Genomic DNA, 27,061 nt, shown 5'->3' on the forward strand with positions numbered 1-27,061 from the left:
CTTGCCCCGCCAGCCTACAGGGGTGCGGCTGTCCTTTGGAAGCAGGCGCCGCCCCTCTGAGAGCCGGGTGATGGAAGCCGCAGGCCAGCCGAGAGCCAGGCCCGAGGTGCTTGATCCGCGTTGGCTCATTGAATCCTCGTGATAATCCTTGGAGGTAGGATGATTGGAACCCCCATTTTACAGGTGAGGAAACTGAGGCACAGAGAGGCTGACTGACTTGTGCAAGGTCACACAGCTGGAAGTGACAGAGCTGGGTTGAGCCAGGGCCTGGCAGCTAATGGAACTGGGCTGCAGCCCTGACTTCACTCCCTCTTGCTGTGTGATCTCGGGCAAATTACTTCACCTCTCGGGGCCTCCCAATTCCCCCTCTTATGCCCCCATCACCTGCTGTTTCGTAAGCGCCTGCTCTGTGCCAGGCTCTGTGGTGGGCGTGTCCCTTATCTTTTATTTAATTCTCAGGTAGCCTTGGAGGTGGGTGGCCACCACATGTTGCAGGTCTGGGAAGGGGCCTGGCCCTGGAGCCCTTGCTCCCATGCTGCCTCAGCGCCTGTCGTCTGTCCGGCGGCCTGTTCTGGGGGCCCCTGGGGATGGATGGCAGGAGAGCCTTGTGAACTGCAGGGCTGTCAGCAGGATTGGGGGGCAGCAGGAGCTTGTGTCTGGGTCACGTGATCATGGCGCAGGAGAAGGGAAAGGTTTAGAAGCCCAGGATGAGAGGGGTCTGAACAGCCGCAATTCCCCCTGGACACGTGCGGGAGGCCCCCAGTGTTGGGGCTCACTCTCTGTGTAGGTGACTGGGCCTGCCTTTAATCCCCCCTGAAGTTGTCGTGTGGAGCCCACATCTACATCTCGCCCCATTCCTGAGTCCTGGTCCCTTTGCACCTCAAGTTCTCTCTGGTCTGAGTGACTGAGGCTCAGAGAGGGGGAGTGACTTGGTGGAGGTCACACAGCAGTCAGCAGAAGTGTCCAAATGCATTCTTGATAGGCCATGAGGCCCCAGGGCAGGCTCTGTGGATGCCTTGTTCTTTGCTGAACCCCCAAGGCCGCCTTTGTGCCTGGCTCAGAACAGAATGGTGTGAATGAATGATGTGAGTGAATGAAGGGTGAAGGAACGGAGGAAGGAGGGAAGCCAGGACTGTGAGCTTTGGAGCCCAGGCTGGGGCTTTGTGTTCTCTGCTGTGGAGGTGGGCTGAGGGGACAGTGAGGCTGGCAGAGTCCTGCCAGGTCCCAGGCGTGTGCCCGTGGGCGGGAGGCGCCAGGGGGCCGCGTGGGGCGGGCCTGCGGTCTGAGTGCCGAGGCGCGGCCACCACGTCTGGGTGGGAAGGAGGCCCTGTGGCCTGGGCTCCGGCCCAGCTGCTTGGAGCCCTGTGATTTTGTGTCTGGGGCGTGGGGGGGCAGGGTGGCCAGAGCCTGGAGCTGTCCCGGGGCCCTGCCCCTTGCTACACCCCCCCATGCCCACCCCAGCGGGGAGCAGGGTCTGGGCGGGTCCTGGACCACCTGGCTTGGCTTGCTGTTCCCTAACGTTCCCCCACATCCCGGGGACACGAGGCCAGCGCCTGGTAAATATTTGTTGACTGCCCTCCCTTGCTTTGGCTCCCAGCCTCCCAGGATCCCAGGAGGCCGGGTGGCCTTCACTTCCGGCCCCCCTCCTTCCAGAGCAGGCCCTGGCCAGAGGGGCGGCCGCTCCCCTCCCCCACTGACCAGGCCCAGTCTCAGCGCCAAACAGGAAGCCGTGATTGCAGGGGGAGTCTGAGCGCCAGTGGCTGAGGGCCCAGCTGGGGGATGGGGGCGGGGTGGCCCCTGACAAATGGTCTGGCCCCTTTGCTACCTTGCTGGTGAGGGTAGGGGGCAGGGACCGCCTCCGCTGGCCTTTTATACCAGGTGGGGAGGGTCATGCAGCCTCCATGCCCCAGCTGGCTGAGGTCTGCCCTCTTTCTTCCCACCCTGGGTCCCCACCCAGACCTTGGTACTATGTCTGTTTTGGGGTTTCCAAACCTGAGAGTGCAACTTGAGGTCGGAGAAGGAGCAGGGGCCTTGGAGCCAACTGGACCAGGGTTGAAATCCTGGTTCCGCCAGTTTCTTGCTGTGTGATCTTGGCAAGTTCGCTTCACCTCTCTGAGCCTCAGTCTCCTCTCCTTTCACATGAGCTGAGAATCCCTCTGCCTCAGAGTTGTTTGGGATCCAACAAGATGAGATAACAGAGTGGCTGGGAGGGAGTGGCTGCTCCTGCAAACGTCAATGTCTCTGTTCACCTGCTTCGGTTTCGCTCTTTTCCCGCTCCTCGCTCCGTCTCACTGAGGAATGGCTTTTTGGGAATGGGGATAGGGCTTTCCCTCGGAGAGTGTGGGAATCAAGTTTGAAAGATCGTGAATGACCCAGAGCAGATTCTGGGTGGGGGGTTCCCTACAAGGGAGAACGCTGGCCAAGAGTCCCAGCTGGAGCAGGCAGGATTGGGGCCAGATCACAGGAAGCACCTCCCGGGGCCTCATGTGCAGAGGTTGTGGGGAATTTGGTGGTCTGGAGCCCTGGGCAGCCTGCAGGCCAGTCTGGAGGCAGAGGGTTGGACCCGATGACCCTTAGGCCCTTCCAGTCCTGGGACCCTGGAGAGATCTCGCTGTTCGCAGCCTCAGCCCAGGACATGGTGACACCAGGTTCTTTCCATTTTCTTCCCAGCGGGGCAGCCCCCGGCTGTGTTCTCTTCCTCACACGGGTCGTGGCCCTGAGCAGGTTGTTGTTTGCACAGAACCTCCAGGGTGGGAGAGCCAAGGAGAGGATCAGCCGCACCGTCTGCCGTCTCCCAGATGGGAACCCTGAAGCCCAGAGGCGGTCCGGGGCCATGCCTGAGGATTGGGGCTGGTTCTCCTGCCTTAGGCGTCTCATTGTGCCTTCTGACCCCTGTCGGAGGCTGTGGCATTCCCCTCATTTAGAAGAAGGCTCAGAGATGTTAAGCCACCTGCCAGAGCTCACACAGCCGGGTGCTGGTGGAGCTGCGTGTTCACTTGCCCGTTTGCCCGCTTTGGAGTTCTGTGTACCCCATTGCTGACCTCATCATCCCACCCCTTCAGGGCCAAGGTGTTTTTTTTGGGGGGGGGGGATCATGCTGATTAGGGCCTGCATCCTGCTTCTGGACTGGGTATGGGCTTGCTTCCCCCTGGGGTCAGCCTCCGCCCAGGCCCTCCTAGAGCTCTGTACACCCCTGCACTGCCAGCCAGGTCCACTACTTATCCTCCCTACTCCCCTCCACCCCCCAGCCCTGCTTGCCAGCCCAGACTTTAATAAGGGTAATTTAGAATCAATCACTAGCGAGATCTGGGAAATTAATTGCAGCAAACTGATTGCCAATTTGACTGCGGGCACCAGGGGGCTGTGGTGGCTCATTAGGCCTGTCTCCCCACCCCCCAGGCTGGGGTTTGGGGGGCCATGTGGGGCTGCAGGGACTCAGCGGGCAAGGCTTCCAGGGAGCTGGGGGCTGCTATGCTGGGAGTAAAGGATAGTCTTGCTTCTCGGGGCGCCTGGTGGAACCCATAGCCTGCCACCCTCTCCAGCGCCCACGGCTGGGGCGTGGTGGCCCACGTCTGTCCCAGGCCTTCACTGCCCCACCCTGTGTTTACTGCCACCCTCTAGGGCCAGGCTCCTGTTGAGGGGGTGGTGGGGGAGTCTGCAGCTGAATTCCACCTGGCTCCTGCCCTCAAGAGGCTCCCTGGGCTGGGGAGCCAGGCACAGACGATGACAATGACGATGATGGTGACGACCAGTACTTCCAGAGCATGTGCTGTGGATCAGGCACACTTCTAGCTGCTTAACATGCTTGGTTCCAGTTGCTCCTCCCATGGCCCCATGAGGCAGGTGTTGTTACCCCATTTTACAGATGGGGACGCAGAGGCCCAGGTGATGAGGTTGCGTGCCCCGGGTGGGGCGGTGCGCAGCAGCTGGAGCCTGTGCTTCTTGAGATGCCGTGTTGTCGGGGGCTTTTGGCAGAGGAATGTGGCTCTGTCTGCTCGTGCACGGAGGTCTGTCTTTCGCTTGACTCATTCATTCTGCAAACATTTATTGAGCACCAGCAGTATGCAGGGCCCCGTGCTGGGAGCTGTGGGTGTGCAGGTGCATCTTGCGTGTGTCCTGCGTCTTGTCAGTGAGCCTCGCTTGGGTGGGGGGGGGGGGTGTTCATGGTGGGTGTGTTGTGCCTGTGTGACGTTTCTGGGGGGGCACTGAAGAGAAGCAGGAAGGGAAGCCCTGCTGGCCGCTCCGGGGTGGGTTCGAATCCCAGGTCTCCCACAGACGCGGGGTGAGCCTGGGCCAGTGCCTCCTTGACTCGGCCTCACTCCTCCTCTGTCCACTGGCCAGTGACGCCTCACTTACTAGCTGGGGTGAGGAGTAGTGGGGGGAGGAGCAGCTGGTTCCAAGGACGCTGCTGCTGGGTGGCTGCCTTTATTTTGCTTGTTTGAGTTCTTAGACTTTCCGTAGGATTGTCATGTCTCAGAGGTGAGTCTGCTGTTGGCTTGTCGAGTGACCGTGGGCAGCTTTTCTCCCTCTGGGCCTCCACTTGCACATCTGTAAAATGGGGAGGTTGGACCCGGTGACCCAGAGGCCCCCATGGTTTTCATATTTGAGGAACTCTCAGAAAGACCTGAGGCCAGAGAGACAGGGCCTGAGCTGGGGTGGCCCCGCTGGGAGGGGGCAGGCCTGCAGGGCTGGGGAAGTTGGGGGGCCTGTGACCTTCACGTGGCCTGTCTTTGGTTCCTCTCGGGCCAGGGTGGGGGTATCCCTTTCCTTGCCCATCACGCTGAGCACCACTTCTCTTCCCAGAGGCGGGGACGTGATCAGTCAAATCTGGGCCGCTGGGGGCGGGACCCGGAGTCTGGTGTCGTGGGTGGAGGAAGCATTGGGCAGGCAGTACAGAACCCTGTCCTTGTCCCTCCTGTGCTACTGACGGGCTGCCAGTCACTTCAGCCACTGTGGACTGATGCCCCCTCTGTGTCTGGCCTTTCCTAGGTATTCGGGACCCCTGAGGGGCCTCAACCCCATCTCTGACCTCAGGCAGCTCCCGGTTGGGTGAGAGAGCCAGCACAGGAGAAGGGCCAAGGGAGTGAGTCGGGGGAGTGAGAGGTTGGTTTTGGCTCTGGAGAATTAGGGAGGGCTCCGTGGAGGAGGAGGCTTTTGTACCAGGCCTTAAAGGATGACAGCACATTGATAGGCAGAGGGACCAGGGTGGACAGAGGCTCAGAGGTGAAAGGTCATGGTATGTTGGAACTCACGTGTGGTCCAAAGCAGCATTCCCAACCAGGGGAGGGAGCCGTGTGTGGAGGGGGAACATGCCTCCCTTTGGGCTGGAAGAGCCATCGCTGTAGGGGTCACTGTTTCTAATGGGAATGTATTGTTTCTTGCATTTAACAGACTTTCATGGGCACCTCCTGGGTGCCTGGCCTGTGCCATGGGGTGCCCTGGGGCTGAACATGAACGCCACAGAGCCTCGGCGTGGAAGAGCCCAGTGGCTCACAAGGTGGGCTTTGAGTCCAGACCAAGGCATTTGGGTTCCACTCTACAGGAAGAGGATGTTGGTCTGTAAAGTGAGTGTGGCCCCGCTGCCCTGAGGGGCTGGCATGGGATGCTAATGAGAGCATGAACGCAATGACGTTAATGTTGAATTCTGCCTGCCTTGTGCACGATACTCTGCTAGATGCCTTATATATAAAAACTCAGGTAATCCTCACAACAGCTTTATGAAGGAGACGTCATTATTACCTTGATTTCACAAAAGAGAAGATTGAGGCACAGAGCAGTTAAATAGCTTGTCCAAGGTCACAGAGCTAGTAAGTGGTACACTAGGATTTGAACCCCTGCAGCCTGGCCTCAGAGTCCTGTCTGGTACACGAGACTGCTCCGTGCTGCCTCGTGCATTGCAAACTGTAAAGTGTGGTGCCCTGAGAGGATGCCTTTAAGGCCAGTCAGGTCTTGCTAGGTGCCTGGACCTTTGTGGCTGCCGTCAGGGAGGCCCTGGCCCAGGCCTGGCAGCTCTCGGCCTCCACGAGCAGCTGTTCTCTGCAGCGTGTTTTCTGTCCAGGTTGGGCCGTGGGCTGCGGCCAGCCCAGGCTGGGGAAGATCAGAGGGCAGAAGATGATTTCAGCTAGAAGGACCCTCGGAAGCACTCTTATCCAAATTGTTCATTGTCCTGAAGGGGAAACTGAGGCCAAAGGAGTGATTTCTAGTCATAACGAGGATCTTCTGAGATCTGGTAGTTCAGCCTTCTTGTTTTGTATATGAGGAAATGGACTCTCAGAGAGGTACAGTGCTTGCCCAAAGTAAAACAGCAGGTTGGTGGCTGAGCTGGGACTAAGAACTCTGTCTCCTGACTCCTAGGCAGGGCACCATCCCGTGTACCGTGTTTCTTCTCTTTTCCTGTCTCTCTTCTGCCCAGACTGCAGGCCCAGCTCCCACCCACCTCCCCCAGGAAGCCTTCCCTGACCCAGCCCCAGCTGGCCTCATGCACAAGACTCTATGCCAAATTGATTCCCATCAGTGCGTTCAAGGTACTTCTTCAGCCTCATCCCTTCACCCTGTACCCACCCCCCCCCCCCCCCGCTACCACCCAAGATTTCTGGCTATTCCCTGGGTGCAGAGCACACCATTGTCTCACCTGCCTTCATGTCTACCCACGTGCTGTTCACTCTCCATGGGCTGGTCCATTCGCCGTGAACTCCTACTCATCCTCCAAAACCCAGCACAGATGTCCCCTCCTCTGGGAACCCTTTACCTACCGACCTCTCCTCCCAGCTCCCAACTTCTCTCCTGCCTACCTCTTCTAGATTCTCAGGCACTTGTCTTCTTCTACACGTTAGGATTCTTTACTAAACCCCTTGCCGGACAGTGCTTCCTGGTATCTGGTTGCCCACGGGATCATTGTTACCTCCTCCTGGGAGCCCTCACTTGGATACATTGTTGCAGCAGCTACGCCCACATTACATCATCTCCCTGTTTAGCCCTTTAGTTTAGTTACTTTGTTTCATTTTCCCAATTCTGATGCTGCTGCATTGTTTCCTTTTTGTGCTTTTGCACATCCTCAATCTCTTTTACTTCTAGTTCTCCCTTGTTGTCACACCTTGTCCTTTCTCCCCAGCCCCCTGCTCCTGTGATCCCCAAGCTCGGAGAAAAGGAGAGTGGAGGCTGGCGCTGGGGGGCAATGGGTGTGAGGGACACAGCCTGCCTGCCTCGTTTAGCCGAGGCATGTACTGGGTCCTTTTGGACTCCACCTTTCTGGGAGGTGGACTGTCGGCTTTCCGAGGCTCAGGCTTGGTGATGAGAGAGCCTCCCCTCTGCCATCCACCTCCCACCCCGGCAGCCCTCCTCCCCACCTCCTCCTCCTCCTCCTCCCCTGTCTGCTTGCTGCCCCTCTCCTTGTTTGCTCCTCCCTGCTCCCACCCTCCCCTCCCTCTCCCTCCCGCTTGGGTTCCCCAGAGGCCTCTGCTTCACTCACTCCCTGTCTGGTTGGAACATCTCGTCTTCCCGGCTGCCACTTAGTGAGGCCAGGACCCAAGGACTCCCCTGGGGGACAGGGTCTCAAGGGCCCAGGGGCTGCTTAGGGCCGCGGCTAGAGGGACTCTTCCTTACTCCTCGCCCTCTGGGCCCGGAACTGCCATTCCCTTCACCTGCTCCTCCTCAAGCGTGGTTTCGAGGGCTGTAGAGCCACTGGAAGTCAGCCCGTCACCCTGGTGTTCAGATGAGGACCCTGAGCGCAAAGAGCGTGGCTGTGCAGGGTCCCCCAGCAGTGAGAGGCAGAACAGCTCCGCGGGCTGTGGCCCTGGGCGGCCTCCGGAAGCTAAGCCCTGCCTTGGCGGAATCCTGTTCTCCTGTGAGGCGGGGGGCTGGGAGGCTTGTTGGGGGCCATGTCCTATCCGGAAGGGCTCCAGCTCTGTGTTCGCCCATGGTCTGCGAGGCTGTCGCTGAGCCAGGGGACAGCTGCGGCCGTGTTTCTGTGGAGGACTGTGGTTTGTGCGAGGGGCTGGGTTGTGCGTGCACGTGGGTGTGATGGTGTGTTGCTGGGTCTGTGCTGCTGCGTGGGGGCCGGGGTGTCCGTGTAGGGAAGGACGTTTGTGCCTGTTCCTCTCTCTTCAGCTGTTTTAGTGGCTCAGGTGTGAGGCTAGGCCAGGAGGAATCAGGAGTCCCCGAATTGCTGTCTGTCCCCTTTCTCAGCTGTAGGGGGCTTGCTCCCAACACCTTGGGTGGCTGTGGATGTTAGCAGCCCCTGGAAGGAGAGTGGAAGAAGCTGGGAGACACTCTCCCTAGCTCAGGAGGGTCGATGCACACGTAGAAATGTGCGCATGTGCAGACCCATTTGTGTCCGTGAAGGAGCACGCAGACCTGGGCTCACACCCTTGTCCTGTGCACACGTGTGGAGACACAGACCGATGTTCACACCTGAACACACACAGGCCCACAGGGACAGGGACACGCATCTCCCCCCCCCCCCCGCCCCATGCACATGGACCATTCACAGAGACCTAGCCCATGTCCTCATGCAGACATGCCCAGACCCACACAGGCACCTGAGACGACCTGCAGATGTACTCACACGAGTGTACCTGCACGCACACCCAGGAATGCCCCTGAAAGCGCTTGCCTGTGTACACTTGTGTGCCTAGGGGCACACACACAAGCACACACACGCACACACACACACACGCGTTGCTGGGGCTCTAAGATACCAGGAATGTGTCCGTCCTTAATCCCAGCTCTTAATCTCAGCATCTAGGGAGCCCAGGCCAGAGGGGCAGCTGGTCATCTGACCTCCTTAGTGGTGATTAAGGCGAGGGCGGGGGGGGGGGGCGTTGCGGAGGGACTCAGAGCTCTGTCTCCTGCCTGACCTCCAGGGACACCACAAACTCAAAATGTGGCTTCCTTCAGACACTCCATTCTATGTAATCTACCCAATCCTGGGCGCGGACATGCTGGGGAGTGGGGGAGGGGATGACTGAGTGTCCCTGAAGAAGGTGGCGGCCAGGGTCAGAGAGGCCGGGGAGGCCATCCCTTCTTTTTTTTTGAGGAAGATTAGCCCTGAGCTAACTGCTGCCAATCCTCCTCTTTTTGCCGAGGAGAACTGGCCCTGAGCTAACATCTGTGCCCATCTTCCTCTACTTTATATGTGGGACGCCTACCACAGCATGGCTTTTGCCAAGCGGTGCCATGTCCGTACCCAGGATCCAAACCAGCGAACCCTGGGCAGCTGAAGAAGAATGTGCAAACTTAACTGCTGCGCCACTGGGCTCACCCCGGCCATCCCTTTTTTAACCACCTGGCTGCTGCGGACCCTGACTCCGAATCTTCAGTGTGAGGCGCCGTCCCGGTGATTCTGATCTCTGGGAACCCTGTTTCCGGGCAGAGCATTTCTGCACCAAGTGGGAAGATGAGGCTCACCCAGGAGATGCTGAATTTGGGGCCCTGAGCAGGGTGGGGGGTGGTCTCTGAGACAAGAGGGGGATGGGGAAGCTTCCAGAAGGAAGTGAGGCCTGAGCTGGGCACTGAAGGTGTCTGCACCTGGGGCATTTGGAAATGCACGGGGACATTTTTGGTTGTCACAGTAACAGGATGCTGCTGGCATTTATGGGGTGTGGGGGGAGCGATTGGGGCTGTGAAGTGGCTGCCGTACCTGAGAACTGCCCGGCCCGGATGGCAGCAGTCCTCCTGGTAAGAAATAAGGCGTGGCGAGAGTGCTCCCCCTGGGAGGGGTCAGTGTGGACCGTGGCTCAGAGGTGAGACTGTCCCCAGCACACCATGGGAGGGAGGCACATGCCATACTACCCAGGGCACTGTGGGGGTGCCCCGAGATTGTGCGGGCCGAGTCCCCCCGCCCCATGTCAGAATGGATGTGTGTGTCTCTAAGGCATGGCTGTGATGAATGGTGGGAAGGGGGTGGTTTGGGCAGCAGCCCCACTTGAGCTCTGACTATGACCTCCTTGTGTCAGCTGGGTGACCTCGGGCAGCTCACTGTGCCCATGTCCCCCTCTGTAAAGCCGGATGGTGACCACCGCCCTGCAGGGTAGTTGTGAGGATTAGGGTCCAGCATGGTGCAGGGCCCAGAGCTGGTGACCAGGACTGATAACAAAGGGGCAGGGGTAATGACAGGCCTCTGTCACCACAGGGGTGACAGTCACCACCCCTGTCCTTGTCCTGGGGTTTGGGGAACAGACTGGCTCCCAGTAACAGCCCTTATTGGCTGTCCACTTGGAGCTCTGCGTTTCCAGTCCAGGTTCTCCTGCCCACACTGCTGTCTGCTCCTGCTCCTGGGCTGGACACTTGGGGCTCGCTTATCTGGATGTCCCTGGGGCCCTGCTCTGGCCTGGGGCTGGGGCTAGCCCGGGTGGAGCTCCCTATGCAGAGGGGCCACACCGGTGTGACTGGGGCTCTGATGGCAGGAGCCTAGGGCTGGGGCCCCTGAGGCTGCCTGCGGAGGGTCTGGTCATGGGTCAGCTGAGACCTGAAGGAGGTTTTGGACCGGAAAGCCGTGCTCAAGTGACATGGAGTCAAGGAGGGTGCACTTCATCCCTGGGCTGTGCGGGCGTGGGGGCAGGGCACTCAGGGTCCCTGAGTTCCTTGCAGGTGGTTGGCCTCTGGGCTCAGTGGCGAGGGCTCAACTTTTTGCCAGAGCGCGTGGCAGTGGGCAGAGGGGCGGCTGCTGGACACAAGGATGTGCTGGACCCACGGGAGGCTGGCGGCTGATGATGGGGAGAGGACACGGGGCCCTGGGGTTTTCTCTGGCTCCCTCCACCTCCAGGCTGGGACTGAGGGCCAGTGGGTCCTCGTGGAGTTCTTGGCTTCCCCTCCTCAAGATCCTTGGTGGCCGTGCCCTGCAGTTTGCACTGTAAGGCTCTCAGAGGCCACCTCTTCCCCTCCTAGTGACCAGGTGGGGCCCAGAGCCAGGGCTGGGAAGCTCACCGAGGTGGTGGGCTGGAGGCAGGGGGCTCAGGGGTGCAGGCTTCATCCCTGGGCGCAGCCTGGCAGGGGCGTGTGGGGTGCTGGGCACCTGTCAGACTGGCCTGGCAGCTCGTGCCCCGGCCCAGCACTCGGGACAGACGGGCCTCTCGCAGAGAATAGAGAACGGAAACCAGCCGGAGGCTCTGCGGCTGCCAGCTGGGCTGGGCAGAGGCTGGTGCCCAGAAGCCAAGTGGAGGCGGTGAGGGGTGGGCCCCGGGGACCTGTCTGTCCTGAAGTCTGCCCTAGACAGCCACAGGGGCGGGGAACAGACGGACTGGTCTTCAGATTCAGATGTGCTTCTCTGCTGGGCCTGCCACCCTCCCACCTCCTTCCCTGGTGGGGACATGTCCTCGTGCCTCCTCCTGAGGGCATCCAGGGGCCAACCACACAGACAGAAGGCTCGGGTGGGGGTGTCTCAGAACCACCGAGGGCTGGAGCTGGGACACTGGGGCGTAGCGATGGAGGTGGCAACCGGCCTGAGTCTGGGGTTACCTCCCTTCTCTTGGGTCCCTCTGGGCCAAGCCTGCCCCCTTCCAGTGGTCCCACCTGACAAAGTGGCGTTTGACAAGCACACAGGAGGCAGTCACTGTGTGAGGCGTCGCCCGCTGTGGCCTGCGGAGTCTGTGTTTGTCCTTCCGGGGTGGGGGCTGGGGACGCCTCCACTGGGGTTTGGTGAGGAGGTGAGCAGGGATAAGGCTGAGGATTTGAGTCCAGGCTCTGCTGTGTGACCCTGGGCAAGTTTCTCACCCTCTCCCAGCCTCAATTACACATTCTTTCTTCTTTTTTTTCCCCCTAAACAATGGCTTTATTGAGATTTAACTCACATGCCATACAATTCACCCATCTAAAGTATCTCATTCAATAGTTTTTAGTATATTTAGAATTGTGCAGCCATCACCAGTTTTATACGTTTTCATCACCCCAGAAAGATGCCCTGTATCTATTAGCAGCCACTCCTCGTTTCTTCCCAATGAAACCATCACTAACCCACTTTCTGTCTGTGTGGATTTGCTGATTGTGGACATTTCACGTAAGTGGAGTCACACAGTGTGTGGTCTTTTGTGTCTGGCTTTTTCCCCTGAGCAGGATGTTTTCAAGCGTCATCCATGTGGTAGCAGGTGTCCGTACCTCATTTCCTTTTTTTGTTGAATAATATTCCATTGTATGGGCATACCACCTTCTATTTATCCATCTATCAGTTGATGGACATTTGGGTTATTTCCACTTTTTTGGCTATTAGGAATACTGCTGTTTTTTGAAAAAGTGTGGACTCACGTGTTCACTTCTCTTGGGTCATACCCTAGGAGTAGAGTGACTGGGTCACATAATCAGTCTGTTTTCAGCCTTTTGAGCAGCTGCCAGACTGTGGGCGGCCCCTTTTCCATTCCCACCGCTGGTGCACAAGGGTTCCGATTTCCCCACATCCTCACCAACACTTGTTATTTTCCAACTTTCTGATCACATTTGTTCTTGCATCCATTCATCCCTCACATGTTTATAGAACATCTATATTTGACAAGGCAAGGTGCTCACCACAAAACTGGGAGCAGAATTTACACCTTGAGGAGTGGTTTAGAAGATTCAGTGGCACAATGTCTGAAAACCTCCAAGTGCTTAGTGATGGGGGTTAAAGAGGATCCAGGGGGTAATCTGGGGGTGGTCTGGAGTCATGGGGCCCCCTGTGAACAGAGGAAAAGAGAGAGGAGTCTGTGTGTGCTGAGGCTTGTGGTCCCATTTGCAGATGGGAGAACTGAGGCCGAGGCCAGGCAGCTTACTCCAAGGTCACCCAGCCGAGAGGTAACCAGGCTCTGGGCTAACAGCCCGCTTGTATCATCTCATTTAATTCTCCCAACGCTTTGAGGTCAGTACTATTATTCTGCCCATTTTGTTGGAGAACAAACTGAGGCTCAGAGAGGTGGACTTACCTGCCCAGGGTCACACAGCTGCTGAGGGCCAGTGCTGGGGTTTGGACTGAGCAGTCAGCTTCAGAGCCCCTGCTCCTGGCGAGGCCCCACTTGCCTGCCAGGACTCGGGAGATGAGGGTCAGCGCTTCGGCCTTGCTCTGCCCCTTCCCCACCTCGCCTGTGTCTCACAGACTGTCATCTTGGGCTGGAGGCAGCCCTGGAGGCAAGTGTGGCCCTAGGCAGGCCTCTGGGGTCTCTGCCAGCCCCTCCTCCAGGTTTTTTGTCTGACTTGTTGCTCTGTGCCTCAGTTTCCCACCTGGGTGATGGTGGTGGTGGCCCTGGAGGCCCCTGTCTCATACTACCTGAGTCTGACTCGTTCCATCGCTTCGAAGTGGGGCAGCTCAGAAGCCCGTGGGATGGTCCCGGGGGGATGGGGCGTCGAGTCTCTGCCATGTGTGAGTTTGTGCTGGTTATAAATAACCCAGCCAACGGGAGGGCGAGGGGACCACAGCCTGACTCCTCAGGAGGCTGGGCCTGGACACACACAGCCGCACGCACACAGTTGGGGACGTTTGGGGTATGTATGTTGTGTGTCCTCAGGCTGTGTGCTGGCATGCGCCTGGGGACGCTTTGGGGAGGATGTACCAGCACAGCCGGCAGAGTGGGGCTGTCTCACCTTTGTTCACTTTCTGGGGTCCCAGCCAAGGCTCAGGGCTGGTGAGGGCCCTGGAACCCTCTCACCTGGCTTCAAGTGGCCCCTGCGATCAGGCCAAAGATGGCTGTGCCCTTGGAGCTTGCCTTCCCTCAGGTCCGTGGGGGTGAGAACCAGCCACGCTGCCCTGGAGCCTCTATCTGCTCTCCCGGCCCTGCCCCCCCAGGCCCTACTCCCAGCTGCCTTGGCCCCCCCCACTCCGTCCTGACTCTCTAGCTGGGTTCTCTGTGACTTCTAGCAAGTCGCTTGGCCTCTCTGGGTCAGTGGAGTAAGGAGGCACATTTCACCTGGCTCCATCAGCGAGGGGCCTGGTGCTCAGTAGGTGCTCAGGACATGCTACTTTCCTCCCAACCCCGGCCTGGTGATAAAGGGCCAGAATCATAGGCTCCACTGGGAGCCCGCTAATCTGCATGTTTTTGCATATAATTTGCATAGTCTTTATGATGGAGTATGCTGAGATCAGTCTCAGTTTCTCTTCCCTCCTCCCAGCTCCCGTCGGAGTCCTCTCTGGATTTTGGAGGGACCAGAGGGAATGGTTGTCCAACCGCCTGGTGTTACACACGGGGAGACTGAGGCAGAGGACGGGCCCTGCCCAGGATCACGTGGTGATGGGGGTGGGAGGTGGGTGCTGTGAGTCTGTAGGGGGGTTCCCATTCTCAGTAGTCACTGAGTGGATATTGATGGCGGCCCCCAGGACATGTGCGGGGGACAGACAGACAGTAGATGAGGAAGTAAGTAAACAAGCCCCTCCCAGGCTGTGGGGGCTGTGAGACACCACCCTAGTGTGTCAGAGGGGTGGGGGGTGGGGAGGTCGCTTGGGTGCAGTTAGTGGTCAGGGAGGGCCTCTCGGAGGAGGTGAGCTTTGAGTAGGGACACTGTGTCACATCCCAGCATCTACTGGCTGCCTAGTAACTGCACAGCGCCATCACAGCTGGTCTCTGTGTTGGGGATCGCTATCCCCATTCTCTAGGAGGCGCACTGAGGCCCGCCGGGTGGAGGGCTTGAGCGGGGCTCTCTGGAAGCCAGCACTGGAACACCTAACCCCCACCCAGGTCGTCCTTGGAGACTCACAGCCCCAGGAGTGGGCGGGCCCTTGCTACAGGGACCCTCGCAGAGCCTGGAGGCTCAGTCCCAGTGGCACCTGCTAGTGAGGGACAGGGTGGCGGGTGGGGCTGCTCATGTGAGCTGGGCCACCTGTCATGGGAGCAGGAGCTGTCCTCCATTTCTACTCGCTCCCAGACATTCAGTCCATCTGTCTGTCTGGCTCTGTGCAGGGTATTGAGGGGGACAGGGGTGGTGTGTGGACTCCGACACTTGCCGCACCTTTGAGGGGCTTCTGGTGGGGGAGACTGGTGGGGCCTGGGAGTAGGTGTGCACTACAGTGCAAAGAGCATGGTCCTGGGGTTCAGCTAATCCTGGGTTCAAATCTGGCCCATTGCTGTGTGACTTTGGGCCAGTTGCTTCCCCTCTCTGAACTTTGGTTTGTCCATCTGTAAAATGGAGGTGATAATCCCTCACCGGGAAGATGTCTGTGAGGAAAAATGAGGCAGTGTGCTTATAAAGGGCCTGGCACATGGTGAGTGCTCCCTCCGTGGTAACTCTCGCTGTTGCTCATGTTAAGAGACAGAAAGGCCCCAGGCCTCCTCTGGAAATGCGCCAGTGAAATGAATGTCGTGTCACAAACTGGGGTCCCCGCATGCGTTCTTGGGGGTTCAAGAGTTCACCGAGCACGGGGTCTGGGGTCAGTGAGGCCAGGATTGAAATCCTGCTGCGCCCCCAACCGGTGGCTTAACAGCCTCAGTCTCCTCATGGGCAGATGGGGACACGAGCACCTGCTTCCCAGGTGGCCCACTGGATCCATGGACCTGGTAGGAAGGGCCCGTTGGAGTGACAGGAGCATGGTTGGGGGCCTCTCCTCCCCCATAAAACAGCACGGTGGAGGTGGAGTCCCCAGAAGGGACCTCCTGATTCAGACCGGGCAGGTGGTTGGCCTCGCAGAGGAGGTGTGGTTGGAGCCGACCGAGCTTCATGAGGACATCTCTGTTCCGCTGATCGTGGGACCCCGAGTGCCTGGAACAGCACCTAGCACACAGTAGGTGCTTGACAAATACTGCTTGTCCTGACCGATCAAGTAGGTGCTGGCCAGGCAGAGATAGGAAGGGTATTCAGAAGGCAGGAACAGCAAGGGGAAGGCCCAAACGAGCCCCGCCGGTTCCAGAACCAGAAAGGGTTTGGTGTGGGAGGAGTGTGGGGGGAGGGCAGCTGGGAGAGTAGGTCGCTGAGTCTGGAAACGGGGCCTCCGTGGGTGGTCCTGCTCTCAGGCAGGAGCGTGGGGACAGGAATAAATGAGCAGTGTGAGGGTGGCCAAGAGGGTGACGCTAGAGGGCAGGTGGCTGGAAGTGATGGAGGGGTGACAGCGGTGTCCCCACCCTGGGTTGAGGAGGCTGGTGACAGGTGGGCAGCTGTAGGGCGGCCAGCTCGCACCCCAGTTGGGACCAGCAGGGATGGTGGTGCTAGGACCCGGGCGGGTGGGAGAAGCACGTGGGCGGGTGAGGCATCTGGGTGCCGTGGGCCACTGTGGCCGCCAGCCCGGTTGATGGCCAGGGAGGGAGCGGGCCTGCCGAGCCAGCCCGTCTGCGGTGAGGTGCAGCTGTGTGCAGCTCTGGCTCCTTCGGAGACTCCTCTCTGTTGGTCGCCGTGTGCTCCTCTGGTTCCTCAGGAACAGTCCCACTGGGGTCTCGGCAGAACGGGGGGCCGTGGAGCTTCACAGGCCGGAGAACAGCAGGGGTGGGGACTCAGCAAGCATGTGCTGTTTCTGATATTAAAGTTTCCTGAGTTTATGGTAGAAAGTTGGGAAAATACAGACAGGTCCTGAGAGAAAGATGAAAACCCTGTGGCCCCACGGCCCAGAGAGAGCCTCTGGAACGTTTCGTGGAATTCAGTGTTTCGAACTCACTTTGGAAGTGAGTTTGTTAAAACAGGAGCAAGTTCAACATAGTTTTTTTGGTAACCTATTTTTTAAACTTAGTGATGATAATAGTATAAACAGCCAACATTTATCGAGCAGTTTGTCAGTGGGTGGGCACTCGGGATCTCCTCCGTGAACCCCATGACGTGGGCACTGTTGTCTTGGTATATGAGGAAAGCTGGGCCCAGAGGGTGGAGTACCTGCCCGGGGTCCCCCCGGTGCTGAGACAGAACCGTTGAGATGGTCCGATTGGCAGCCGGGCCCTATTGCCTCCTGACAGCTGTGTGCTCATTTTTCCATGTCCTTAAACAGTCTTTGAAACAAAAAAAGCAAAGCCTTGGGTTGGGCATTTCTGCCTTTCAACGACCTGAGTAGACAGTGCGGACTCGTGAGCACAGTGATTAACAGCTGTGTAATATTCCGTGCGACGGTGTGACCTCACTTATTTCACTAGTGCCCGGGGGTTGGGACTGTAGGTTATTTCCACTTTTTCTCTCTCATAAGTAACACGGCCCAGCCCTCTCTGACCTGAGGGCTGAATTCTTGGACGCCCAGAGTCAGAGTCAGAAAGACGCTTACAGCACCCAGCTCGACAGTTCACTTACAAATGGGACAGCGAAGTGTGGAGAAGGGAGGGGACTTGTCTGGTGTCAGAGGCTGTGGCCTCATGAGCTGGGACGCTGCCTGCTCTCACCCTGGGGCGGGCGTGGATGGGGCAGTGCCGCCATGGGGATGGGGATTCTGGGCAGGACGATGGGAGCACGGGGCTGGGGGTGGAGAAGGTGCAGGAGGGGCCGGGCTGGGGCTGGGGGTGGAGTGTGGCGTGGGGCCGGGATGTCCTTGGCAGAGCAGTTGGCTGAGATGGGATGGCCCCGGGTGTTCCTGCCCTCCCGGCTGCCCTTGTGGAAGATCTGGGGGCGGGTGGAGTAAGGCTGGTGGGAGGGCACGTCAGCCAGTGTCGCGTCTGGGCCTCGCTGATATATTTGTGGTGGGGAGGTCTGTCGAGTTCAGCCTGGCCTACTCTGCCTCTGCTCACCTCCTCCTCCCCCAGGCCCTCTGCTCTCTGGGCCCCGGGCCCTGCCGCCCCCTCCCCAGCAGATGCAGCCTTCGTGCCCCCCACCCCGCCAGCAGCCAGTGAATGTGGCGGGTCCTGGGTTCCCAGCCAGGGCAGCTGTGGACGGGCGGGGGGCGGAGACCGAGGCGGCCCCCTTCCTGGTCCAGGCTCCCATTGTGTGTCCCCCTCGGCTGTCCCGCTGCCCAGGGCCTGGCCCCGGCCCACATTCCTGTGCTGACGCTCTGGGTCTCCGGGCTGGAGCTGGTGAGCGTGAGGGGCACTGAGTTCTCACAGGCCTGAGGGCCTTTTGGAGATGGGCCCTGTAGGGATCCAGAGGGCTCTGCTGAGACCACCCTGCTTCCAGGAGCTAGTCGTTAAGAGGCTGTGTGTCTTTGGGTAAATCACTTTACCTCTCTGAGTGTTCCTTGGAAGACTAATTCCCCGGCACTGCCCACTCTTATTGGGGGGTGGGATGGTGCAAGTCTTCCCCCTCCCTGGGCCTCAGTTTCCACATCTGTAAGAAGGGACAGTTGAACTCAGTGGTCACTCAGGCCTAGTTTTGCCTTAAGGTGGGACCTGAGGTGGGAAACATGCCACAGTAATACCAATGAATGCCTGTGGAGCGCCACCTGTGTGCTGGGCAACTGCCTACTTCTGGTGCATTATCTCACTTTATTCTCACAACGGCTCTATAAAGTGTGTATTATTATTGTCTGCATTTTTCCAAACAGAGGCTCAGAGAGGTTAAGTAACTTGCCCAGAGTCACCCAGCAAGTAAGCGGAGCTGGACTTGAACCCAAGACTGTCTGAACCTAAAGCTGGGCTCCCAGCCTCTGCTCACCTTGCCTCTGGTGACCAGGAGAGTGGAGTCCTAGTCTGGCTAATGGGCAAAGGAAGCTCGGGCAGCATTAATTGTACTTGATTTTATTCTTAGCTTTTGCGGCACGATTAGCACCGCACAGGGGTGCTAGGCTCCTGGCCCCCTGCCAGCTGACCTAATTTGTGTGTCTGTGTCTGTTTCTGTAACTCGCCCTTTCTCCCCACTCCCCCAGCCTCTCTCTTTTTCTCTCTCTGCCCTCTCCCCTGCTGTGTGGCCTTGGCAATGCCACTTGGCCTCTCTGGGCATGAATAGCTTCATCTGCAGCGTGAGTGTGATCATCCTGATTCTGCCTCCCTCATGGGGGTGGCGAAGCTTAAATGAGATGGAGCCTTCAGGAATAGTGATAGGAGTACTAACATGGAACTCCTAGTCATTGTGGCTGCATATAGTTATTCAGCTCTAAGGCCTGGGACCTGCGCTCAGCCAGTTACCTGCGTGATCTTATTTGATTCTCGTGGTGGCTCTAGGAGCTACATGCTATTGTCATCACCCCCATTTTACAGATGAGAAGACTGAGGTGCCCAGAAACTCAGTGGCCTGGCTGATGTCTGACGGGACGGGTCATAAGGGGAGGAGCCGAGTCATTCTGGCTTAACCTCTGTGCTGTCCTGTTTCTCCTGATGGGGGAGAGCAGGTGGTGGGGGCTGGGCTTTCTACCTCAACAGGCACCCCCCCAACTCCGAGTGGGGGCTGTGGGAGCGAGGACACTTCCCTGACGTCCTGCTGATTTGGGTCCCTTACTCGTCCCAGCTGCTTGAAAACGCTACGGAGAGGATCAGCTGGGGGTGGTGCTGGGCGAGGGGGGCTCTCTGACCCCTGTGGGAGCCTGGGGTGCCTCTTTGGGGTGGGGCTGTGGGTCAGCTCAAGCTGGGGTGGTGGTGAGGGGGTGGTGAGGAACAGTGGTAGGGGCGTGCCGGCCCCCTGGGAAGGATGCCCCGTCTCACTCCGGTGTTGTGTGTGCGCTTGTATGTACCTGGGAGGGAGTGTGCGTGGTGCGTGTGCATGGTGTGCGTGAGGGAGGGGCCTGGGGGATGCAGGTGTCAGAGGCCCGTTGTTGGGCTTCCGAGAGTGGGAGGGTGGTACTACGTGGTGGGTGCCCGTGCAGGGGCACGGGGTGGAGTGGCTGTTTGGAAGCACCCGGTGTGTTCGCCATGTGCTAGAGTGTATGGCGTGCGTGCACCCTGGGCGTGTGTGGAGGGCTGTGGCTAGATCTGAGCTGAGGTCATGCAGGGAGTGAGGGGGCCCGTGGTCACAGGTGTAGGAGGCCTGGGCGAGCCGCGGGTCGGGTGCGGCCTTGGAGTGCTCAGGGTGAGGATTCGGGAGACTGAGGACCCGTGCTCCTGTCTCAGCGTCTGTCTCTGTGAGATGCGGCAATAAAACCCTGGGAGGCTGTGATGACTAAAGTGGGGGGCTGGAACCTGGGCAGCCCCTCAGCCTGGTGGGCAGAGGTCCCCGAGGACCCTCGGTGGCTCCCCTGGGGAGCTCAGCTCTTCAGCAGCTGCTCGGGGAGCCTCCAGCTGGGGGTCTGCTCCCAGGCCTGGGGTGCGGCAGGGAGCGGAAGGTTCCGGGGCTTCGGCGGTCGGTGCGCTCTCTGGCCTGCGCCCCGAGGCTGCGTGCGGTGGGTATCGGGGGTGCAGGCGGGAGAAGAGCGTGTCTACAAGTTGTGAGGTTTGCATCCAGGTCCGGGGGTGGCCCTGCCGTGGGGAATGTGTAGGTGAGGTATGATTTAGGGAACACGCTTGGACACGGGGATGGGTCGGGGTGTGCCACCCATGTGGTTATGAGATTTTGCCGACATTGGCCTGGGGCGCCGCGGGGGGCGGCGTTAGGTGAGAAGAAGGGTGCAGCTGTGGGTCTGTGCATACCCTAGGTGTGTGTGTGCAGCCAGGAGTGTAGTAGACCGGTGAGCACGTGCCAGTTTGTGCCAGGCTGTATTGTCTGTGAGCTGAGGTGGGTGCACAGGTTGGGGTTGGCAAATGTTACTCGTGATGGTGTGTGTATGTATGTGCTGGGTGTGTGTGTTTTTGTAGGGCGTGGCTGTATGTATGCTGGAATATGTAGTGTGTGCATGAGGGTGTCAGGCTGGATTGTCTGTTAGTTGCAGTGTGTGTGTGTGTGTGTGTGTGTGTGTTGGGTGTGTGGGTGTGTTGATCATGCGTGGGAAGGTGTGAGTTTACCTGGAGGGGACGCAGTGAGGGTCAGAGGGAGGCTGCAGGGTCCTGGGGCACTTGGATTCAGTTCTCCTTTAAGGGAATGGTATGGATAATTATGCTCATTATGCATGGAATTATGCAAATGGGAGAGGTCGTTTGGGGGTCAAAGGCTGTTTGTCACCATCCTCCTCTGGCACTTTGTGACTTCTGAGTTCCCTGCCCCCATCTCCCTCTGCTCTCCTCTCTGTCCCCCTGGGAGCTGCACTGCCTCTGTTGTGTTCCTGGGAGGGGGCCACTGAGCCCTGGCCCCCCAGCTGGCCCAGGGAGGGGTAGAGCTAACATTCAGCCGGCTTTGGGGGGTGCTGGGCATGATGGCATTCTACACCCCGTCCCTCACCCCCACAGGTCGCAGGTGTCCCCAGCATTAAGCTTCTCAGGGTGAGTTGAGGGGTGACTGGGTTATTGGCTCTCCCCCCCCCAACCCCGTCTGGGGTCTGCTTGTTACTTGGAAAGAATGTTCTCTTGGATGCAGGTTTGGAAAATCACTGCGGTGGCCCCTTCCCCAGCTTTGTTTGATGAGCGGTAGGCTAAATTAAGATGTGAGAGAATTCTCTCCCTTTGCCTCCTACTCTCACATTCTCTCCTTTCTCCCGCACCAAGTCCTCCCTCCACCCACCCCCTCCAACCCCATGCCCCTCTGACCCTGACTTCCCTGTGTCCCTGCCTCTTCATCCTGTGTCTCTGCCCTCCCCCCTCCGGCTCATCCTCTCTGTTCCTCCACCATCTCTCCCTCTCCTGCCCCCCCATCTCTGTGGGGAGCTGGAGCTCCTGGTCCTTAGCATGGAGGAGATGGTCGTCATGGTAACGGTTGTCATGTCGATGGCTACTGAGCTGGGGATGAATAGTATCTAGGTGAGAGCTACCTGAGTGGAGGCTGATGGGTTCACAGGAGGCTCCACGCTCGTCTCTGAGCCTCAGAGCTGCACAGCGTGCGCCCCCACCCAGGGCCCGCCCCAGTGCACGTGCCTATTTGCACCCAAAGGCATGCCAACCCAGGGGGCCTCTTGCTGGCTGCCTTTAGGTGAGTGTGTGTCAGAGTGTGTGTGTGTGTGTGTGTGTGTTCTCTCTGAGTCTCTGTTACATCATTTCAAGGCTCTGTGTGGCTTGGGGGGTTGTGGATTTGTACAGGCCTTTCTGGGAGCAGGCTGTTAGGGGCTGGGGTGTGGCGCTGGTCACTGACGAATCATGAGGACTCCCTATTTTGGCCCCCAGGTCCACTCCACTTTGGGGGTCCCCGGGGACCACAGACTTCTTAGAACTCCTCCTCCCAGATAAAGGTCTCCCAGTCACTCTCTGGCCTGCCCAGAAGGATGGCGAGACCGTGAAGACGGCCCCGTCCAGGAGCAGGAGCCTGAGTCTCCGTCCTGCTGTGTGGCTCTGAGCAGGAGCTGCACGTCTCTGGCTTCAGGCTGCTTGTCTCAGAACTAAGCAGAAAGTCTCCCATGGCCGCCAGCGGGCCCAGGCTCTGGAGGCTGGCAGGATGAGGAGCCTTCGAGCTCCCTCGCCAGGGGCTTGGGATTCAGTTTTCTTGGTAGTAGGGGCAGAGGTGGGAGCTGGGGAAAGTCGGATGATGGCTGCTCTGAGCTCCTGCAATGTCTAAAAGGGAGGAAGACCCAGCAATTAGTCACGGGAGCAATTACACTAATTGTTCCACTCCATGACTCACTGGTAGCAAGTAAATACTGATTAATTCATTACTTTGAGACCGTGTGTGTGTGTGTGTGTGTGTGTGTGTCTGTGTGTGTGGTAACGGGGGTGGGGGGGGGGGGTGAGTCTCCTGGCTCCCTGCCCTGGCCTCCTGCCCTGGCAGGGCTGGGTGGGGCTTTGGAGCAGGTGGTTGAGGCTGGGGCAGGAAGCCAGGATTGGGATCCTCTCTCTAGCGCTGACTCCAAAAGGCGGCCCGTCAGGGGCCGGGGTGTGAGAAGCTGAGCACAGAGCGCAATGCCGATCTGGTCCCTCTCCTGCTCACATACCTTCCATGGCTCCCCGCGTCGGTCAGACAGCGCAGATGCTCGGAGTCCGCCTCAGACCTGCTGAACCGCTGAGCTCAGTTTTCACAATATTCTGATGTGCAGTCAGGATGAAAAATGACCAATTTCCGAGATAAAGTGGCAGTGGGACACGGCAAGCCCTCTGTAGTGGGGCTTCCGCAGCCTCAGCACCAGCCTGCCCCTGCCCAGAACTACTCACATCTTCCAACCCCAACTCCATTCCCTGACAGATATTTCCTGAATACCTACCATGTGCAGACACGGCCCTGCCTCCGTGGTGGTGGAGCTAGTGGGGGTGGGCGGTCACTGACCAAGTACACGCCTAAGCACACACAGATCACGGGTAGTGATCGATGTGAATTCAGACTCACAAGATGCTCTGAAAGATCAAAATAGGAGAGCTTCTCGAAAGAAGTGAGAGAGGAATAGGAGTAGCTGGCAAAATTTGGAGGATGAAGGATGGGAGGGGAGAGTGTTCTCGGCAGAGAGAACAGCCTGAGTGGACGAGGCAGGAGAGACCCAGGCGGAACAGAAAGGGGCCTGAGTGGGCTAGAATCCAGTAATTGAAGGGGTGCAGAGGGACCCTGGGTGAGGCTGGAGGGCAGGCAGGGCCAGCTCTGAGAGCACAGACTGCACTTCCCTACCTCGGAGCCTTTGCATATTCTGTTCCCTCTCTTTGAGATGCCTTTCATTATTTCAATTAAGACCCAAGTGCTAGTCCTTCAGATCTGAGCACCAGGAGTGAATATCACCTTCCTCCAGAAGGCTCTCAGGGGGCAGTGACCGTGGCTGGGCTCAGTCTGGAGCCAGGGTCAAAGGTGTGGCTGGGGGCCCAGCAGTGCCTGCCCCTCCCAGGGGCTTGCACTCCTACCTTGGACGTCCTTAGTCCTGGCTCTCTGCCCAGACTTGCAGTGGGGAGGGACAGTCTGGACCCAGGAGCCCCAGCTCCCTGCCCTCCTAGGTTCTGACTCTGGACCCTGGGAGAAGCCCCTCTCACCCTGCGGACCCCCCCTGGAGACCCTCATGGCCTAAGCGGAAGTGGCATCTGGGCCCTCAGCTGACTCAGCAATGAGATACTTCCGGGGTGGGGGGGTGGTGCTGACTTTTGTTTTGGGGAGGACCCAGGGCTGGGCCTGGAGCCTGCTCCCCTCACCCCCTCCTCCAAGGAGCTTCCCTCCCAGAGCCTCCCCCACCCCCGACTCCTGTCTGTGTGGTGGGATGAGTTGCCCTGCCTTTGGGTTTTGAGATGTGACACTTCGGGTCCCTGGCCGAGTCTGACTCTTAAAGCATCACATGCTCTCTGGTGACCTGGGGCAACTGGGCCCCAGTTCTCCCTGTGGAATAGAGCTGATGACGCTGGCCACAGGGAGAGGAATGCTGACCTGTGCTGAGCACCTGCTGCCTGCCGGGTTTGCTCAGCACTGTACACGTATGAACACACCGTGTGCTCACAACAACCCGGTGAGGCCGGTACTATCTGCTTAGGAGTAATGAGTCGACTGAGGCACGGAGGGACTGAGTAACTTGCCCCAGGTTGTACATTTAGTAAAGATGGGGCCAGGACTCAAACCCAGCATTCTGGCTCTAAACCCTGTTCTGCCTCCCAGCGGTTCTGATCAGGGGATGGGGGAGTGACCAGGGGTCCGCGGTGGTGGCTGTCAGCAGGAACCTGGGGCCGCTACCCTGGCCCCTGGGTGGGTGGGAGGTGGTAATCAGGCCCCCCCTGGCTCTTTACCCACTTGGAGGCCACACCTAATGCCGTCCCTCTGTTGTCACTCGGCCGGTGAGCGTGTCTGTCTTCCCTCCGGGCCTGTCCAGGCTGCAGGCCTCAGGCGCTGAGCCCAGTGCCCGACTCTGCCCTCCCCAGGCTCAGCGCTGGCGCAGCGAGAACTTCGAGAGGCCCGTGGACCTTGAGGGCTCCGGGGACGACGACCCCTTCCCGGATGATGAGCTGGACGACCTCTACTCGGGGTCGGGCTCGGGCTGTAAGTACCTCCCCTTCCCTCTCCCTGCGTGTTGGTCGTGTGGGCACTACCAGTCTGCCCGAGGGCCCCACCCGGGGCTGCGATCCCAGGGAGCAGGAGCCGGCATCTTCCTGGGGCTGGAACCCCGGCCTTGAGGCCTCAGAGCCCAGGACGCCCAGCACCCCACGGTTTCTGTCTCTGCGTCTCTGTGCGCACCGCTTCGGTCTCCCTGCAGACCGCTGGCCTGTTCGGGGAACCCAGTTTTCAGTACTGTTCCGACCACTTGGACGAACTTAGCAGCCATTTCTCAACATAGCGGCTGATCCTTAGCAGAGACAATTTGATTGGTCCAGCTTGGGTCAGGTGCCCCCCCTTTGGTCCAATCAGCTGTGGCCAAGGGCGGGTTTAGGGCAGTGATGGACAAGGGCAGGTGCCTCCAGTTGTGCCTGGGACCGTGGGTCTGCCCGGTCCTGGGAGAGGCCAGCCGAGTAGTGAGACAAGGGAGGTGCACCAGTTCGAATCTCAGCCTCTCCACTTAACAGCTGTGCCACCTTTAGCCACTTTCCTTCTCTGAGTGTCTTTTTTCTTATCTGTGAATGGTGATAAATGTGCCTTCTCAGAGCCTCTGGACGGCCTCAGCATAAGATATCAGGGTCTGGCACAGAGAGGGAGCTCTAAAAAGGGGGTGTGTGCTGAGGTTGAGCCCAGTGAGGGGACAGGACAGGTCTGATGAGGTGGGAGGAGGTCTACGTGTCGTGGAACTGGCCACCTGCCTCCTCCTGCCCCTGCCTCTACTCTCCCTCTTTTAGCCACTCCTTTAAACCTCTTGTGGGTTAATCTTCACAAAATCCATCTCTAATGGGTCATGTCTCTGCTCTCAGACCTCCCTGGCTCCCCCACCCCTCCTCTGCCTGTCTCAGGCCCCGGGGCTGGCTCTGGCTTCTCTCTCTCTCTCTCTTCTCTCTTCCTCCCCAGTCCCTGCACTGTCCTGCTTTGACTCCTCCAGATTGCTCAAGCATTCCCCTGGAGGAAGGGCTCCTTCTCCCTCTGGACCTCTCCCTGTGCCTCCGGGGCAACCTTAATGTACCCAACCCTTGTGCTCATGGGAGGGTGCACCCAGGTCTGACTCTTCCCTGGATGCCACTTTCCTGCTCCTCTCAACCTCCAGCGAGATTTGTAGCCACCAGGCCTTCAGTTACCACTGCCTGGATTCAGCCTGCTAGAAGCTCCAGCCTAAGTGGGCTGGAATAGTCAGGGCAGACTTCCTGGAAGAGGTGGCCCCCCTAGAAGCGTTTTTGGCTAGGCAGTGAGGAGCTGGGGAACATCCATCAGCCATCAGCTACCTGGTGACCTTTGGCCAGACTATGCCTTCCTCCTTTCCCTCATCCTGTCCTGGGAAAATTGTGCAGAGTGAGGGTTGGGAGTCCCCAGTCTTGATGGCTGTTGCTTACCTGGGGTCCTCATGCCCTCCACAATCACCCAGCTCCCCAGCTCTCTCCTCTCCCCCACCCCCTCAGACTTCGAGCAGGAGTCGGGCATAGAGACAGCCATGCGGTTCAGCCCAGATGCGGCCCTGGCAGTGTCTACCACGCCCGCCGTGCTGCCCACCATGGACATCCAGCCTGTGGGCACCCCCTTTGAAGAGCTCACCTCTGAGCGCCCCACCCCAGAGCCCGCCACCAGCCCTCCAGTGGTAACAGAGGTCCCAGAAGAGCCCAGCCAGAGAGCCACCACCATCTCCACTCCCACGGCTACCACTGCTGCCACCACCACAGGGGCCCCGACAGCCGCCACAGTGCCCGCCACAGTGGCCACCGCTGCCCCCAGCATCCCCGCGGCTCCCCCTTCCACGGCCACCACCTCTGTTGTAAGGACCACCGGCATTCGGAGGCTTCTGCCTCTTCCACTGACCACGGCAGCCACGGCCCGGGCCACCACCCCAGCAGTGCCCTCGCCTCCCACCACGGTGGCCGTCTTGGACACAGAGGCACCAACACCCAGGCTGGTCAGCACGGCTACCTCCAGGCCACGGGCCCTTCCCAGGCCGTCTACCACCCAGGAGCCTGACATTCCTGAGAGGAGCACCCTGCCCCTGGGGACCACTGCCCCTGGACCCACGGAGGTGGCTCAGGTGAGTGAGTGGGGTGGGAGAGGATGGGGAGTGGGGGCAGAGGAGGCTGGGTTAGGGAGGATGGAGCTGGGCAGGGGTGAGGACCGGGCTCTTCTGCCGATGAGCCAGACAGGGCTGGGGAGGGTGAGAGAGGCATGTGGCCGGAGGGCCAAGGCAGGGGGCGAGTCACAGGACGAGTTCAGAGGTCGAGACGGATGGGATGGAAGAGGGACCAGGCCTGGGCCTTGGGATGTTGGGACAAGACGCTGATGGAGAAAGAATTGGGTGAGTGTGTGTGTTGGT

The 27,061-nt window shown here is 59.1% G+C and overlaps 1 protein-coding gene across 1 annotated transcript in view; it reads left to right on the plus strand.

Moving 5' to 3' along the window:
- SDC3 (syndecan 3) overlaps positions 1-27,061 on the plus strand; it is a 38,228-nt gene that overhangs the window by 4,306 nt on the left and 6,861 nt on the right. Inside the window, exons 2-3 of the mRNA XM_070596563.1 lie at positions 24,552-24,669; positions 26,166-26,779. Of these exons, the coding sequence (XP_070452664.1) occupies positions 24,552-24,669; positions 26,166-26,779 (732 nt within the window). The remainder of the gene's footprint in view (positions 1-24,551; positions 24,670-26,165; positions 26,780-27,061) is intronic.

The sequence above is a fragment of the Equus przewalskii genome, chromosome 2, assembly GCF_037783145.1.
Source record: "Equus przewalskii isolate Varuska chromosome 2, EquPr2, whole genome shotgun sequence".
Classification (NCBI taxonomy): domain Eukaryota; kingdom Metazoa; phylum Chordata; class Mammalia; order Perissodactyla; family Equidae; genus Equus; species Equus przewalskii.